The sequence below is a fragment of the Corvus moneduloides genome, chromosome 4 (assembly GCF_009650955.1).
Source record: "Corvus moneduloides isolate bCorMon1 chromosome 4, bCorMon1.pri, whole genome shotgun sequence".
NCBI classification, from domain to species: domain Eukaryota; kingdom Metazoa; phylum Chordata; class Aves; order Passeriformes; family Corvidae; genus Corvus; species Corvus moneduloides.
Genome location: NC_045479.1, coordinates 62,919,004 through 62,935,888, shown reverse-complemented (window position 1 = coordinate 62,935,888; position 16,885 = coordinate 62,919,004). Strand labels below are relative to the sequence as shown.

General features: G+C 43.2%; 2 protein-coding genes across 5 annotated transcripts in view; one reads left to right on the top strand and one right to left on the bottom strand.

Moving 5' to 3' along the window:
* PHTF2 (putative homeodomain transcription factor 2) overlaps nucleotides 1–9,462 on the bottom strand; it is a 62,537-nt gene extending 53,075 nt beyond the window's left edge. Inside the window, exon 1 of one of the 2 annotated variants that reach the window (XM_032106079.1) lies at nucleotides 9,400–9,462. The gene's annotated coding sequence lies outside the window, so the exon portion shown is untranslated. Of the gene's footprint in view, nucleotides 1–541; nucleotides 668–9,399 lie in introns of those variants that run through there. The other variant, XM_032106081.1, reaches the window with a different exon arrangement.
* A 487-nt stretch (nucleotides 9,463–9,949) lies between these two features.
* On the top strand, nucleotides 9,950–14,857 carry TMEM60 (transmembrane protein 60). 3 transcript variants are annotated; one of them, XM_032105180.1, is made up of 3 exons: nucleotides 10,006–10,053; nucleotides 10,436–10,485; nucleotides 13,282–14,191. In XM_032105180.1, exon 3 carries the CDS (start codon nucleotides 13,324–13,326, stop codon nucleotides 13,726–13,728), a length of 405 nt encoding a protein of 134 aa, XP_031961071.1. In that variant the 5' UTR covers nucleotides 10,006–10,053; nucleotides 10,436–10,485; nucleotides 13,282–13,323; the 3' UTR covers nucleotides 13,729–14,191. The 3 variants fall into 3 exon arrangements, with proteins under 3 accessions (XP_031961070.1, XP_031961071.1, XP_031961069.1); XM_032105179.1 differs by lacking the exon at nucleotides 10,436–10,485 and having other exon boundaries at nucleotides 9,950–10,053; XM_032105178.1 differs by lacking the exon at nucleotides 10,436–10,485 and having other exon boundaries at nucleotides 10,023–10,053; nucleotides 13,282–14,857.
* The last annotated feature ends 2,028 nt before the right edge of the window (nucleotides 14,858–16,885 follow it).

Below are 16,885 nucleotides of genomic sequence, written 5' to 3'. Positions count from 1 at the left end.
AAAGCTTTTTAAAAAGTCGTTGATTTTTCAGTACCTCCAGGAAATTAAAAGCTGTTTTTAAAAAGGTTATTATATAAAGCCATGAGAATACTACAACCTGGTTTCAGCCACTTTCCAAGATAGAACTGTTTTACCATTATGTTAGATCCTCCATATTGCAGTTTCACAACCACAGGCATAATTTCACTAAGACTGTAGAGTAAGAAAAGACAATGAACCAGAATAATAATGGCCTAAACTACTAATTTTATAGCAACATTTGTATCACACAAACTCTCTTAAAACATTACACTTGTTCACGCACAGCTAGAAAACAACTTTAATGAGGGGGAAAAAACCCACACTTTCCAGGTTCAACATCAAAATACAAGTTAACATTATCCTCAAACTGCTGACATTATTTGATACTTTAAGTTAATTTTAAATGAGCCCAATAAACAGCTTAGTCACATTAGGCATCTGCTGTTGACTGAAAAGCTGCTTCTGCCATAACAAAACCAAGGCAGGTATCCCTGTAATGCAGATACAGCACTAAACTTACCAGCAGTCATCCTTCCTCCACTCAAATCCAGAGGAGTTCTGCCATTGCCACAAAGAACAGGATGAAAGCCTTAAAGCAGTGCTCCAAAAGAATCATTACTTTCCATGTGCATTACAAGTAAACCATTAAACCTACATCTCCTTTTGAAAGGGAACATCAAAAACTATGCAATGCACTCACAGTTCTTTTTAAGTACTTTATCTATGCATCACTGTTCTCAAAACAGCATTTCAGAATTGCAAATTGTACACAAGCAAATGAGAAACTTGTCACTCCCAGGTTCACACCTTTCAGTGGAAGTTTTATCATGTTTTTCAGCAAGCCTTAAGAAAATCTGCAGCAGCCAAAACACAAGGAAAAATGTAAAGTTAAATTAAGAAAACCCCAGACACTCCTAACCTAAGGACTGTATCCAGCAACCAGCATGAAAAGTACTCTTCCTGCCATGCCTGCTGAGCCCGCCCCCCAAGTTGTCTTGCAATCCAAGGTCATAATAGTTTGTAAATAAAAAGAAATTAACATACTTGCTTTCCCCAAGGAAGAGCAACAACTCTGCTAAAACTGGATACCAGCATTCCTAGGACGCTGCTCATGAGAGTTAATTTTCAAACCTTGCCCTTCACTTCATCTCAGAAAAACCCCAAAATGCCAAAAAAAACCTGAAAACCAAAAATACTATCACCCCCAACAAACAATTTTTTAAAAATTTAATATCCCTAGATGCCTATTTGGGGAGGTTTTTGTTTGTTTGGGAAGTTCATCAGGGCAACAGCAGCAACAATAAAGTACGAATCAGATGCTGTGCTGGCTGCTGTGTATCAAAACCTGTTCTTTATGAACAGAGATGTACCAAACATGTTATGTATGATGACACACACAGACATCTGGCAGCATGTCCACGCCTGCCTGTGCCTCCAGTAAGATGTCAGAGGCGGAAAAGCTGATACTTTCCCAGGCCTCGGTATTCTGCCCACAAACCACTGCAACTGATCCTATTTCTACTGCTGCATATTTCCTTATAAGCTCATGCCCTTTATCATGCACCAGCCAAAGCAGGAAGATCTCACAGACACAGCACAGAGCATGTAGTGAGAACCAGCTTTCAAAATCTGATTGGAAGTAGACTCAACTTAGCCATCTTCACTTCCACAGCAAACTCACCAATATCTGAAGCAAAGAAAAGCCACAGAAAATAACTGTCACCCAAGGAATACTTGTTTTGCCAGTGAATTACACAACAGTCTGAAATAGCAACAAAATGTTGACTATCAGGATTTCTGAGATTTATTTCAGGTTCTGGTAAAAGAACATTGCGTGCAGTTGTTGCAACTGATGCAGCCATTTCTGGAATCTCTGCCCTCAGCCTCAAAGCCTGTGCAAGTTTCCTAATTTTGTTACATAATTGGTTCATGGCTCCATTTGAAGTAACATGACACAATCTCATAAATACCTTACTCATAAAAATAGGGGGGAAGGACTCTGAAGTGAGAAGTCCAAGATTCTGCACCTCCCATAATTTACTTTTGAGCCTGCTGCGGTATTAATTAATTAGCAAAAAGCTCCTAATATTTAAACATATTCTACTGTTCAATAAAGTAGAAAAATCCAAGCCCTTAAAGGGAACTATACTCAAGTTAATTTTGCTTCTTGTCTTCTATAAGAGATGTCAGTTTCAAAATTCTCACCAAATACAGTAATTCCTGTTAGCACATTGGATCTACAAGCCACTTCTGAAAATGCTGTATCTTTTTAAAAAAAATAAATAAAACACAGCACATGGTCAATCTCAAGTTCTGTTTTCTAATTCCTGATTTTTGCACTGAATACTACGTGCACACACATACATATGCCTTTAAACATTTGCAATCTTATACTGAGAAATCCCTGAAACATTGCATGTATACATCTGCTCGTACAACTGTAAGAACTTTATTAAGGCATAGAACTCGTATAAACACCAAGTTTTTAATTTATATATATAGCTGCCTTAACAAATACTTGGGAGAAAAAAAATCCTCCAAACACAGTCACCACCTTGAAATAAGATGCCATGCTCCTTTCTTCTTTCTTGAGATTCTTAATGCAATAATAAATCTTGCTCACTGGAAATACTGACTTGTGTTTAGGAAGACATATTTATCTGTCACCAGGCACTGCACAGCAGAGTTGTGGCTTCTTGATGACTACAGTCAGGAAGCTGAAAACCACCCCTAAATCACCAAGTTTGCATCATGTTCTACAAATAGTTATCCAGCAAGTTTTTGAAGCAGCTGAGGCATGAAGTGGCTGAGTTGTCAGAAAAAGCTGCTGTCTCTTATAACAGCCACTGTTCTGTAGGAACACAGTTGAAAATGCTGAGCTTCTATTCTTAAAAAAAAAAAAAAAAAAAAAAGTCTCTGGAGTGATCCACGGAAGGAATTGCAGTGTAACAAGCCTTACATGTGTATCTGGCAAGGTCCTCAAAACAATCATTAAAAATGGAACACCATTATACCCGAAAGACTATCTGATAGGGTCTAATCAGCAGTTTCCGCACAGGAAGATCATGTCTCAGTCTATCAGTATTTCTGCACATGTCAAACTAGCTGATAAACAAGAGCAAGTGATAGAATATATGTGGACTTTCAAAGAACCTTTGGAAAGATGTCAAAGATTTCCAAATAGTCTGTTGTCTGTGGGAAGCAAACATTGCCACAGATCAAAACCAGCCACAACACAGAACAAAATTTGGAATCAACATTCTTCACTGCAGTCAGCTAACTGTATAATGAAGATTAACAGCAGCATCCAGACTGCATAGAGCAGCCTATTGATCACCTGATACCAGTGTCCAGAAGCTCCTTGGATCACACACCACTGGCCTGTAGCTCTTCCATTCAGTGCCAGTCCAAGGCAAAGTGCACACAAATCCCCGTTCTTCTTCACACAGAAGCACCCTGATCCTGAAACCAAACAGACTAAATTTTCCTAGTCTGGTGTCTTTATGTTCCACTAGCTTTCACATATCTTAGCACCCTGTAGTGACAGAGGCAGACGTTCAGGGCCTCATCCAGCATACAGTCCTGGTGACTACCTTTTTAAAGGATGAGAGTATCCAGAAATTGCAAATTCCAGGTAAGTATGCCAACCATCAGACTTTGACTAGAAAGATGAACACAGAAACTCACCATGCCATTGCTCATCAGGCCCTGACAGGATAGCTGTAAGGGTAAGGGTATTTATTTGTAAGGTAGCTTACAAATAAATACAGATGCCCCACATTGCTGCTGGCTCCTGGGGCTCTAAACACAGAACTTCAAGCAGAAGCAATCACCCCCTAAAGACACGTCCACACAACTGATGGCAAAGGTCAGGATGGCCCAGTAAGACTCCACAAGGGTTTTAACCACTCTAAACCAGTATCACCACAGTACACCATCCTTAGTCACCAGCTTCCAGCTCGGGAGCCCATGGCACAGGAGACAGCTCCCAGGAACTGACTGCTGAGTCCCCAAGCAGCTCTAACATGATTTACCTCCACAGAGCTTCAGGCCATGCAAGTGCAATACAGTGAGCACTAATAGCACTGAGGCAGCTCTGACCACGGCCAGCTTGAACACTCTGGATCTCTCCTCTAAGCCTTCTCAAGCACCATTAACACAGTTAATCTGGACTAATCAGGGCTATTTCCCCTCTCCTCCTCCTATTTGGACCAGTAGACTAGAGCTTTTATGAAGTGCTGCCTAAATTAAGTTCTGAAATGGAGTGAACTGAGCCCTGTCCTATTATTCCAAAATTTAAGCTTTTGTAAAAAGGTCCAGCAGTGCTCACTATATTTATCTTTTATACTTCAAAGAAGAAAGGAACACCTGAAGTAGTAACATTTCTAGACGCCAGTCTTAAACTAGCAAATCTTAAGAATATGTATGAACTATGAATGAATAGGCAAAATAAACAGAATTCACTATCTACCATGTCAATGTTATCTGTAAGGGAAGGCAGGGGGAGTGAACTATAAACACCACTCAAAGACTTAAGAACCAGTATCTCAAATCCAGAAGGGAACTCTGGCGGCTCAGGAACCTCTTCCATCCAATATAATACAGCTGGAATAGCAGGGAGACCTGAATAAAAGGGGAATGACGAGGAAAACACTGCAGTACAGCTCTGCTGATCAGCTATGCAACCTGACTTGAAACACAGCTGCTTTACTGGGAGAAGAATATTAAAATACTGGGGGAGGTGTTCTGAGAAGGGCTATGAATTACCAACCACTTGAAAGATTCTCCTACTGAAACAGGCAACCACGAATAGAAAAATAAGGCATTATAATAAATTGAGACTTTAAGAGATAAACAGAAAATATAGTCAAGAAAACAACAGCTTCCCAATAATACAGGCAACTTCATTCATTAACTGAGCTGAGAGGACAGCAAAGCCAAAGTTTTAACAGAGAAATATTATATTACAACACATAAGTAGACTGTTAAATTCACTGCCACAGGAAGTAACTGAAGCCAAGATTTTACTCCCATTCGAAAAGAAAGCAGCTATTTAAACATACAATAACAATAACAACAAGGGGGGAAAAAAACCACACAGCTGAGGGAATCTCAAGCTTCATAACCCAGGATGCAAGAAAACATCCAGAGAGATCACTGGGCTGTGTTCGGCCATCCAAACACCCCCCTGAACCTGACCCCACAACGGCCAGAAGCCAATACCAAGGAGAGTATGAGCCACACACAGAACAAACTGTCCCTCAGACAGATCAACACGAAGAGTGTTTAGCTGCCAAGCCAGCATCTGCCAACCACCTAAACCCCAAAAGCATTTGGTGCTGGCCAACTTTCAAAATGCAAGGCTTGCACGATTTCACATTTGATGTGATATTGCTTTAATTTCTTCTCCCACTTTGCAGTTGTGTTTTATTTTTTAAGAACAGAACCACAAATTATTTGCCAATAGGAGTCCAATGCTTGGACTCATTCCAGAAAGCTATCTAGCCTCTTTGGAGTACATCTACCAAGACCACCTCAAATGAGCAAAGAATTAAATACTGAACATTACACGTATTCCCAGCAGAAACAAATTTGGAAAAAATCCCCTTTACGTGCATAAATTAAGAAATAAGAGAATAGTTCTAGGAACTCCCTAATAGCCTTCCCTCCAACTAAAAACAAACAAACAAACCCACCACAAACACAACCTGTATTTCCAAATTTCCAGACAACACAATGGCTATCTCTCCATATGTATACGTGTTTGCTCTAACTTTGAAGCTGCTCTGAGATGGGGTTGGACCAGACTGATGACTTCCAATGACCCTTTCCTAAATTATTCTATGATTACATGTAGAGCATATCCAAACATTACACAGCAATACACTATAGTTCTAATTAGTATAAATCTTTTTTCCCCTATGGCAATTTATTAAGCTCTTTGGGTTCTCTTTAAAAATTTGATTATAATTTCTTCAAATAGTTAACCATTCCCTCTGGACCCATCAAGAAGGATCTTTATGATTAACAGCACAGGAAACTCAAGGGAGAAAACATGACATTTAAAGCTTCCCAACTCTGTTATTTCTCACACCACCACCACATGTCTGCATAAATGGTGGTCAATTGTCCTCGAAGAGTCAGATGGAGCAGTACCTCTGACAGGTACCCCAAGAGTTTTGTTTTGTTTCCTTCACAAAACAAAAAAATATTAGAGAAAAAACAGGCCTACCTTGCTGTGTGGGCAGAAGCAATTAAGTCTGCCTGCTTTTACCATTGTCCCACAGCTCCCTATTGTCCTGTTCCACCCCACCCATCATATTTTTCCTGCCCCCCACCCATCTTAACAACCATCCCAACTGTTTGGCTGGGCTAGTAGCAGTAGGCTACTGCTGATGGCTCAGAGCGTAGCACATAGACTGCCCAACAGGTGCTCACTTCTTGTAGAAGGGAGGAACTCAATTGTGACTGCCTTTTTTGGGTAGGAATATTAATTTGGGTCACTACCTGTCAAAAGTTTTATAAAAATTTGTCACAGTGTAGGTATTTTAAGTCTTTTAGTTGCCTCTAACTTCAGTTTCATCATCTGAGTAAGAAGTGACTCAAATGGGAGTAGACAGACAAAGAAAGCAATTGTACAAGCTTTGTGCCCTTAATAAGCCTTGCTGAAAATCCACATAAACTGTCCGATGATGAATCCATAAACAACACTGTTTATTATTAAAAGAACTTCCTCACAGACAAAGGAAAACCCAAACCCCAATCTTTGACTGTCATCACTCTCACTCACAGGGGTCCTGCAAAAATAAAAACATTTCTTCAATAAAATTTCTACTAGAAGTAAGTAGAAGATAGATACATAGAAAAAGCCAGGGAAGACAGTATATGTAACTTTGAAGAATTAAGAAAGAAATAACGTCCACTGCTTTCCAGTGACCCCTGCCAGCTGTGACAGGAACAGCATGGTTCAACTCCAAGAGCCGCTCCCCTGCTCACTGCCTGGTCAGCTGCCTCAAACGAGGTTGACTGGAATTCTTTAACGCACCTGTGTCCCCCTTCCAACACACACCAACACTCTGTTTCCTGTTTCAAAACCTACAGGACTCTGATTTCTCACAGAATTCACACCAATGCCTGGCAGCTATGGATACAGCTGGGATCAACTTTTTGAGACAAGCTGAGCTAACTCTGCTTTGGGAGAAATCCAGTACTACCAGAATACTTGAAATGCTCCATGGAGTTCCCAACAATTACTGACAACTTATTCATATGTCACATTCCACACAACACAAGAGGAAAAAAATAGAGTACAAACATTGAATTAAACCAACTAGGTTTCCGAATTCTTTTTCTGGTGACTCAGGCTCATGTTTTATCTTTGGTAATATTTATACCCAGCATAAAAACACACATTGGCATTAAAGCATAGCAACAGAACGTTTAACTGCACAAACATTCCACTTCAAACATGGATTGGGATCTTAAACACACAAGTTCCAAGCACTGTTCTCAACCTTCACCTTCAGAAATGAAAGTTGCTTGCAAGTACTGTACAGTGAAGTCCGCTGAGGTGATGTGCGTACCTACATTCATAAACACCTTACTGGAACAGAAATAAGACTTCTGAGAAAAGGATTATCCTTTCCAGGGAGTCACAAGTAAAGAGGCAAATCGAAGAAGATCACCAAAATCTTCAGAGCTACAAAAATAGCCAAATACATACAGCTATTTATAACCCAGAGATTTATTCACAGAACAATTTTAGCCTCTTAACCCCAGGGAAACAGAAACTATGATGCCAAGCACTAATGTATGTAACAGAAATACATCCTTCTGCCACTTACTGACCACTCAAAGTGCAGCTGAAGATATTAGGATTCACTTACTAGGATTAACAGGTTATTTCAAGTTTTCTCCCTGATAAAACAGATACCACCATCTGTTTAACATCATCAACAGGAAGATGTAAGCAGACAAATGACTGATGACACACTATATGTAGTCTCATTCCTATTAGAGAACTCGTGTGTCCAAACTGTAAGACCAGCTGTATTTTCCGTAGGAACATTTCATCACAAAGAATTTCAGAACATTAATTAAAGTACTTTCAACAAGTCAGGTTTTCCAATTAATTACTTTTTCCAGTTAATTACATGACAGATGGATAAGACACTGGCAAATTTGGAACAAAATGCTAGACTCGGCAGCATTACTTTTCAAGTGACCAATAACATGTAAAAGCACTAAAAGGCAAAACGTCAAGCACAGAGCTTGACACTATGGACTCAAAGTTTCACTGAATCTGATACACCTGAGCAACACAAACTCAGAGGCTAGGAATGAAAAACAAAAGTAAAAGTAACAAACACCCATACACCTAGACAGTTCTAGTACTGGGGAGTAATTTTTCCCCAGTTCCTTTGTTTCTCATAGGAAAGACAACAAATTAAACACCAAGAAAATTAATGCAACAGCAGAAACTTTAAGTGATGCGAAGTTACCTAACATTTTGATTCCCAAGCTGAAATAAGCTGTAGTCAGGTTGCCACTGTTTCAGGGTGGAAAAGGGGAAAAAAAAAAAAGTTAAAAAAAAAAAGGAAACATGAAAAGAAAAAGAAAACATGAACGACCGTAAAACACAAGAATACAAGAGACGAGGTCAGAAATAAACATGAAGATGCTGACATTTAGGACCTTGAAAGGGAAGGAGAGAAGACATCCTATCACCTGACACAGGCACTGAGGCAGCTCACGGTACGTTCAAGCAGCTCAGCGGGTAGAAGGTGCCTCACAGCAAAGCCGGAGCGGGCAGGCAGAGCCCCAAACACGCGAAGGGCCCCGGACCGTACCTGCACCTCTGCCGCCCGCACCGACGCCAGCGACGAACGGCACGGCAGCCCGGGCACCGACGGCTCCGGGACGGCGCGGCCGCTGCCCGGCCGAACCCGATGCGAGTCGGCGGCGCTGCGGGCAGGGGCCGCTCGGAGCCGCGCTCGGACCCCCGCCCCGGCGGCGCCGGCACCGCGCCGGCTCCCGCTGGAGGGAACCGCGGCGCCGCGGAGGCCGCGGGCCGCCCGCCCTTACCCCGGCCGGGATTCCCCCGGGAGGGGGTGGAGGGCGGCAGCCGCCCCCCTCCCGCCGCCCGGCCAGGGGAGCCGCGGCAGCCCCACCGGTGATGCACGACCCGCACCGCCGCTGTGCTGTCCCCCAGCACCAAGCGGGCACCGCCGCCTCGCCCCGGCCGCCCCCCCCCCCCGCGCCCCGGTCGGCCCCTTCCCCAGCCGCGCGGGGAACTCGGCGCCCCGGTTCTCCCCCCGCCGCTGCCCCGGCGGGGCGGGGATGCCCCCGGGTGCCGAAGCCCCCCCACCGCCATCTCACCGTTCGCCGGTGCCGCGGGGCAGCGCGCGCCGCATGCAGCGGCGCCGGGAGCGCGAGGCGGCGGCGGGAAGGCGCGCGCGAGGCAACAGCTGGCGGGGGAAGCGGCTGGCGGGGGGAGCGGCGCGCGCGCCCAGGCACGCAGCGGCGGCAGCAACAGCGCGCCACCCGCGCGCGCCGCCGGGCGGGGGCGGGGCCAGCGCGGACCGGCAGCCAACGGCGCCCCCTCCCGCCCCCGGGGGCGGGGCCTAAGGGTGACAGGCGGCGTCACTGTCCAACGAGAGCGCGAGGGAGGCGGGGCTGCGCTTGATGGACAGGTGGTGGTTTGGAGGCGGGGCCGCTCTGACAGACAGCTCCCATCACCAATTGGCGACCGGGGCGGGGCTCCGGCTGAGCCGCCGCCGGCCGGGAGGGGCGGCCCGAGCTCGAGGGGCGTCACCGACGGCTGAGAGGGGGAAGGCGGGATTAACTTGAGCGACGTCGCTGCCACCCAAGGAAAACGAAGCGCGGCAGGACGCGCCTCCCCGCTGACCAATAGCAGGCGCGGGACCCGTGAGGGAGGCGGGTGGTTCCTTGAGGCGGAGCGGGTGGGGAGGGCCCCGCGCCCCCTCAGCTGAGCGCGGGCCCCGCGGGCCGGGGGAGGCGCCGGGATCTGCGGTAGGTGACGGGGAACGAGGGGGGCTTCGGCCTCGGGGGCCTCCGGCACGGCCGGGGAAATGGGGCCTGGCGGGACAAGGCCGTGAGGCCGAGGGAGGGGTCGAGTTTGTGAATACAAAGCTGTGTTTAAGTGGGCTTTTAAACCGGGCCTACCGCAGTATTTCTTTATAAGTAGTAAATTACTCATACGTTCGGAATAGGCTCTAAAACGGTATTCCATCGAACTGGGGTTGTGTTTAATATGGTTTCAGCGTAATAATGCATTTCAGGACTTTTTTAGGCGAGGTTCAAGGTTTAAATGTATAGGTTTATGTTATCATTACTACTGAGCTGAGTGTCATGTGTAAGTTGCTCTCCTCTTTATTTTTTTTCTTCTAAACAGGACAGAATTAGCTATCATAATATCCTCGTTATGCAGATCATCCCACCAAGGTCAGTGATGTTCCTTGGATAGTTTCTCATCACTGAAAATTGTCACTCCCTAATTATGTAGCTCCTATAATAGGAATCAATAGCTTTTTTTATTTTCACACTCTGACATCCCTTCAGTGTTCTCACTGAAGAGCCAGTTCAAACCTGTAGCACAGCTGCATCCTTTTCCCAGTGTCACCCATCTTGTTGGGATAGCTGGGCTCTAGCAAAGAATCTCCCCATCATCTTTCTTTCATCATGAGATAATCAAATGCTCCATGTAATCAAACCCTTCACTGTTATGTCAGCTTTATACCCAGCTGTCAGCCTTTAAAATCTGGTAGCTTTCTTTACTTGCACTCTAAGATCTCAAAAGTACACTTGGATTTTCTTCAGTTTTCATCTAAAAATGTCCCTAAAACTGACTGGAGCCTTGCAGTCTTGCCCAGTCCGGCAGTAACATCTGTTAGGTCAGAGAAAGGCAGCATAACTTCTTCCCGTGCTGAATTTTATGCCTGCTTTTCAGAGTTGCTACAGAGTGGTTCTTAGGAAACAAAGTATTCTCAAGTGAACAACCTTCAAATTGGGTAGCCCCATGTAATACATCTTCAGTAGCTTTGTGTTTCCTCCAGAGACAGGTGATAGCACCTACTTTGAGTATCTGATAACCTGATACTTCTAAGAGTGTTGAATTTCTTTTTTCCTTTCAGACCCAAGTTTCCGGTCTGTTTCTTTGGTTTCTCCTTTCTCCAGTTTGCTAATAAGAGAGTCTCCTTCTTACAGGGTTTGGAGCATTGATTTCTAGAACTGGTTTTGAAAAACATTCTCATTAAAAGAATGTTGAAACTTCATTTCAGATCATGACTCTTCACTTTAGCCACAGACTTGCACTTGAGATTATTGGAAGTGTTTTCAAAATACTCGAAATACTTTAGGCTGGACATAGTAATTGCTCTGTAATCCTCTGCCCCTGCCAGCTGGTTTAGGTTTACTTCTGTAACAAGAGCAAAACAATACTATCTAAACCTCCTCCATTTTTTTTGTCCCCTTAATTCTCGAGCGCTGCTTCTGACCTCCACCTCTTCCCTAAGGAAGAGAACAGTGGGGGTCTTGGTTCAGCCCTGTCAGGAACTGGCTTTCACCAGATCCTTTGCTGAACTGAGCAGAACTGAAATTGTGAAAAGTAAGATTACAAAATCCTATTTTAAACTTTTTTTTTTCCTAGGTCAGCTCAGGGAACTGGCCTGGTTTGGGTCACACAAGTGTCAGCCTCAACACAAAGAGGGGATGCACTGACAGCAACTCCAGTTTAGATTATTTCAAGCAAAACTGCATCTTTTTCTTACAAGAAATCCTACTGCTATCCACTAAATCAAATCCATTCAAACTTCAAATACAGATTGGACAAAATAGTAGATCTGTTGAACTGTGTTGAATCTGAGACACAGATTTCAACTGTAGGATGATTTTAGTGATGCACAAAATTGTTATCCCCTCACTGTAAGGTAGCAGATCATCTCATAACCAGTTGAGACAGCAACTTTTACTTGCCTCCTTCCAGTTGCAAAGCTTACCTGAGCACAGGATTTGTTCAATTTCCTAATCTGGCAAAAAACTACCCCAGTTAAAAAGAAAAAGGTGGCAGTCGATTTCTGCTTGTTGGGTGAGTTTAGCAGCCATGATCAGGTGATGTTGTGAGCATTGGTAATAACGCAGAGGAAGCAGCAGCGGCTTCTGGGCAGGGGCACTGAGGGCACAGACGGGAAGCAGCTCTTGTCCTTCCCTCAGCGTGTGGTGCTGAGGATTAGCTGCTTCAGAACACGACATCTCACTTTCAGTAATGCAAATATGTTTGTAATCTGGAACAAATCAAAGCTCATTTTCTTATTTCAGATTAAAGACTACTGGTGTTCTAAAGGGAATTATTAAATTTTTAAACTCAATTTTTAAAAATAACTAAAATACCTATTTCAGCACCATTTCACTGGTAAAAATTACTCATTTTTGTAGCATGAAATCTAGACGAAGATCATAGTCCTTCGCACTTCTGTTTTTTACACTTGTAGTGAAAGGCTTTTGGCAGATACAGTGGTAAAAACTTTCCAGTTGGAAATATAAAAACTTAACTTTCATGACTGTAGTGGAAGATGCATTTGTCTTGTTTTTCTTTCGTCATGACTACAGAGCAATTTAAATATCCTGCCCAGCCAATAAACCTGTCAGCCAGTGTCTGAACACTTGAGATACCTGCCAGAAAGCAAACCTTATCTGTAGCTTCTAGTAACTTCAAGATTGCTGGCTGACAGAAAGCTGGGCAGTGCTCGCTGGCTCAGTTTGAGCCCAGGTCACTTCAGCTGCAGCTCTGCAGACTGCAGGATCTCTCCGAGGGTTCTTTGTGCTTGTTCACATTTTACTGTGGTTATTTTGTTACAGAGAGAGCATTGTTACATTTTGTTTTCAAGTGTTAACTATGAGTGCCTCAGTACTGGTGGAAAATGGATCTAAACCATATTCTTAGCATTCAAAAAATCCCTAAATGAGTCTGACAGCTTGTTTAGGATTAAAGTACAGTTTGTTTCACGGAACAGATTTAGATTAAGGCAGTTACACAGCTGACTTAAGGCGCTCCATGACAATGGTGGACTGGAACAAACACTGTTCAGCTGAGCATGGTAGTTAGGAAAGAAATGCTAGGAAGCAGTATGTGGGTGAGGTTAGGAGTGGGAAAGCAAGAGCAAGGAATTTGTCTCCTTTGTGGAATATGCCTAATGGTGGTGTAGTGCCATCTTTTGATGCCTTCCCTCCCCCTTTTGTTAGGTTGTTGCTGACAGCGAAGGACTTCCTCTCAAAGCTGTTTAAATGAGAATGTCCCTGGCGCAAAGAGTGCTGCTGACATGGCTTTTTACATTACTCTTCCTGATCATGCTGGTGCTAAAGTTGGATGAGAAAGCACCCTGGAACTGGTTCCTCATTTTTATTCCAGTGTGGATATTTGATACAATTCTTCTAGTTATGTTAATTGTAAAAATGGCTGGACGGTGCAAATCTGGCTTTGACCCTCGCAATGGCTCCCAGAACATGAAGAAGAAAGTCTGGTACCTCATCGCAATGCTGCTGAAATTGGCCTTCTGCCTCACCCTGTGTGCAAAGTTGCAGCGATTCACCACCATGAAACTGGCCTATGTGTTCATCCCGCTCTGGGCCCTGCTGATTGGGGGCATGGTTGAACTTGGGTATAATATCTTCTATGTACGAAGAGACTAAGCTATGCCAGGGTTTTCAGTGCCAAGATTAGCACCAAATAACTAGATTATTGCCATTTTGCCACAAATTTGATCTTCAAACTAGAAAGCAAAATGAGTCAAGGTGGAGACCTAAGCTAAAGCAGGCTGAAGACTGAAAGTAGACTTGTTCCATTTTTTAATTTTAAAACTCACATATGCTCTTGTAAATAAAAGTATTTGTTCAACATAACCTGCAAATCAGGTTGTAGTCCCAGCTCTAATTCTTTGAGAGCTAGCTCTAAGAGAACATGAAAGCACACATTTCGGGGTTGAAAATCTTCTGAAATGTCTGAAAAAGGTAGTAATAGGAAAGGGAATGGCAGATATTGTACAATCAGTAGTGAGCAAGTGTGAAATCTGCTGCAAAAACAATCCTGATACAAGGAAGAGAGTTGTGTTGGGAGTAACAAAGGTAGGGGATCATCCTGGAGATTACTGGCAAATAGACTTTTCTGAGTTACCACGCAGCGAAGGATACAGGTACATACTGGTGTCGGTTCATACCTTCAGTGGATGGCCTGAAGCTTACCCCTGTCGCACTAGCACAGCCAAAGAGGTGGTGAAAGTTTTGCTTAATCATATAATACCAAGGTTTGGGGTTCCTTTGGGTATGTCCTTGGACAGGGGACCACATTTTGTTGCAAATATGATTCAAGAAGTTAGCCAGATTTTGGGAATTGCTTGGGATCTGCACACACCTTACAGACCCCAGGCAAGCGGTAAAGTGGAACACATGAATGGGACCCTTAAGGCACAAATTAGCAAAATTTGTCAAGAGATATCCATGACATGGGTTCAGGCCTTGCCTATAGCTTTACTGAGGATCTGCATACAACTGAGGCCCTATGAAATACTGTATGGCAGGCCATATCAAAATCCACATGTTCCAGGTGAAATTCACATGAGGGGAAAACTTGATTTGCAGAGATATCTAATGCCTTTAGGTTCTACTTTGCAGAAGCTCCAGAATTACATCATGTTATCCAGACCCATAGGACTGGACACACCTGCACATCCCTTCCAGCCTGGAGACTGAGTCTATGTCAAGTGGTGGGACAGTGATCCTCTACAGGCCAAGGGGAGAGGACCAGTCCTGCTCCTGAAACAACTGAGAAAACAGAGACTGATACCAACAAAGATGATGTAGTTTAAATGATTTTTCCTGTGCTTATTATTTACACAATTGGTAACCCTGACTCAGGTTTGGAACCAAATTTTGCATATGATTCTAGTCCAAAGTGTATCCAAAGACATTCATTTGGATACAAAACTAATAATTGACATGTAAACTGAAGTGGAAGGATCAACAAAATTTGTTTATTAAGAATTTATTATTGAGAACTAATGTAGATCTTACATTGAACAACATTCAAATCTGATTGTATCTTCCACACCCTGGTTTCATGGTTACCAAACAGACTCTGGATTAAAGATTGTTTATAATGATTGTAACTATAATTCTTGTTTATAGATGTATACTGCTGTTAGACACACATTACTAGTAGATATTTAGAATATTTAGAATAGAGTCTCGACAAGGTAGAGGCCTTGTCAAGCCTCTAAAGGGGGGAAATGATGCCTTAGGTTTTAACTTCTATATTTTTCAAATTCTGTACTGATTAGTGTGTAACTCTGAAGTTTCTTGTAGCCTGTTAATTTCTGGTCTCTCGTGCTAGGTAGACATAACAAAGCCTCTCCAGGCCTGTTCTTCAAGGACACCCAGACCGTCCTAGGCCCAAAAAGTATAAACTAAAAGCCTTTGAGAAGGCGGCAAGCGGAGGGGAATTACATCATTAAACTGAAGCTTTAATTGGAGAATTAACCCTGATATGCAAATCAACCAAACCTATAAAACTGTGAAGAACTCGTGACCTGTCGTCCATCTTGGGGTCCATCTTGGCAATAGGCTGTGGCTCCCAGGGGGTACCTTTGAAGGCCTTTCAAATAAATACCTACCTTTATTCCCTTATTCCTGTCTAGTCTCTGTTACTAGGAGGTCTCTCAAGGCATCACTAATATGATTACTATTATTTGTTACATGGAATAAGATACAGGTTCTTCACGTGCAGGTAGAAGACGACCTCAAAGAAACCACAAATGTTCTACCCAGAGTATTCAGCACATTGAGTAATCCTAGGAAAGAGGACTAATGTTTTCTGCTACTTACGCTGTAAGCCAAGAAATAACCAGTTAACAGTAATTTCTGTAAGGAGCTAAATTTGCTTTAAAAATCTGTAACAACTGACAGCAGCCAAATAAGAGCAAGAAAAGGAATAAAGTAATACACCTTTTTTTTTCTTTTTGGACAGTGAGATTCCATTACCAGTCTAAAACTAAGCACTGTTTTCTAAGCTGCTGAAACAGCCTATGACCAGTAGGTTAACATTAGGGAACACAGTAGCTGAGCTGTGCCAGCAGTCCTGAGATCCAGAGAAGAGGGAGACAATGGTGATTCCTTTCCAAGTGAGAAATCACCAGTGCTGCAAGAGACTGAAACCACAGGGTGAGTTCAGGACTGCATTTGTACCGGCCCAAGTGGTACTTGAACAAGACAGTTTTTAATGCCTGAGGATATGAAATTTTTGGGGGTGAAGCCTTGGCTTCATGGAGCACTGGAGCAAATGGCACATGGAGCACGTGGCAAACTCAGATGTGAATAAATGACCTTTTCCAGGTAACAAGTGAATAGGACTTCAGGAAAGAACTGGAACTACGAGTGTATTTTGTGGACTAAAGCGCTCTTCCAGGAGATACAGTAACCCCAAATTCAAATGTAGCAGTTATCTGGCACATTATTAACATGCATGCTCAAAGTACTGATCCATTTACAGTTCCTAGAGACTGAAGAACATGAAGTGAATGAAAAACAGTCTAGGGTAACAGGACATGCCTAGGCCAAAGTGTCTCACTAACAAAATTTTAATTGTGTACGTTCAACTGTACTTGTATGTGGAAAAAAATTCTTCCTGAAGTGTTTGGATTTACTCTTCCTGTTCAGTCACACAGATGTGGGTAAAAATACAGAGGAACCATATTGTGGGAGACTGCTGAAAGGGCTTTATCTAAGAAAACAACATGTTCCATTCTACGGCAATGAATCTCAATTCAGAATATCAAGTAACAAATGATCTTTAAAA

Bases quoted from the DNA above. Each gene is read 5' to 3' on its own strand.
- TMEM60 (XM_032105178.1), top strand. From the start codon at position 14,065: ATGGCAGATATTGTACAATCAGTAGTGAGCAAGTGTGAAATCTGCTGC.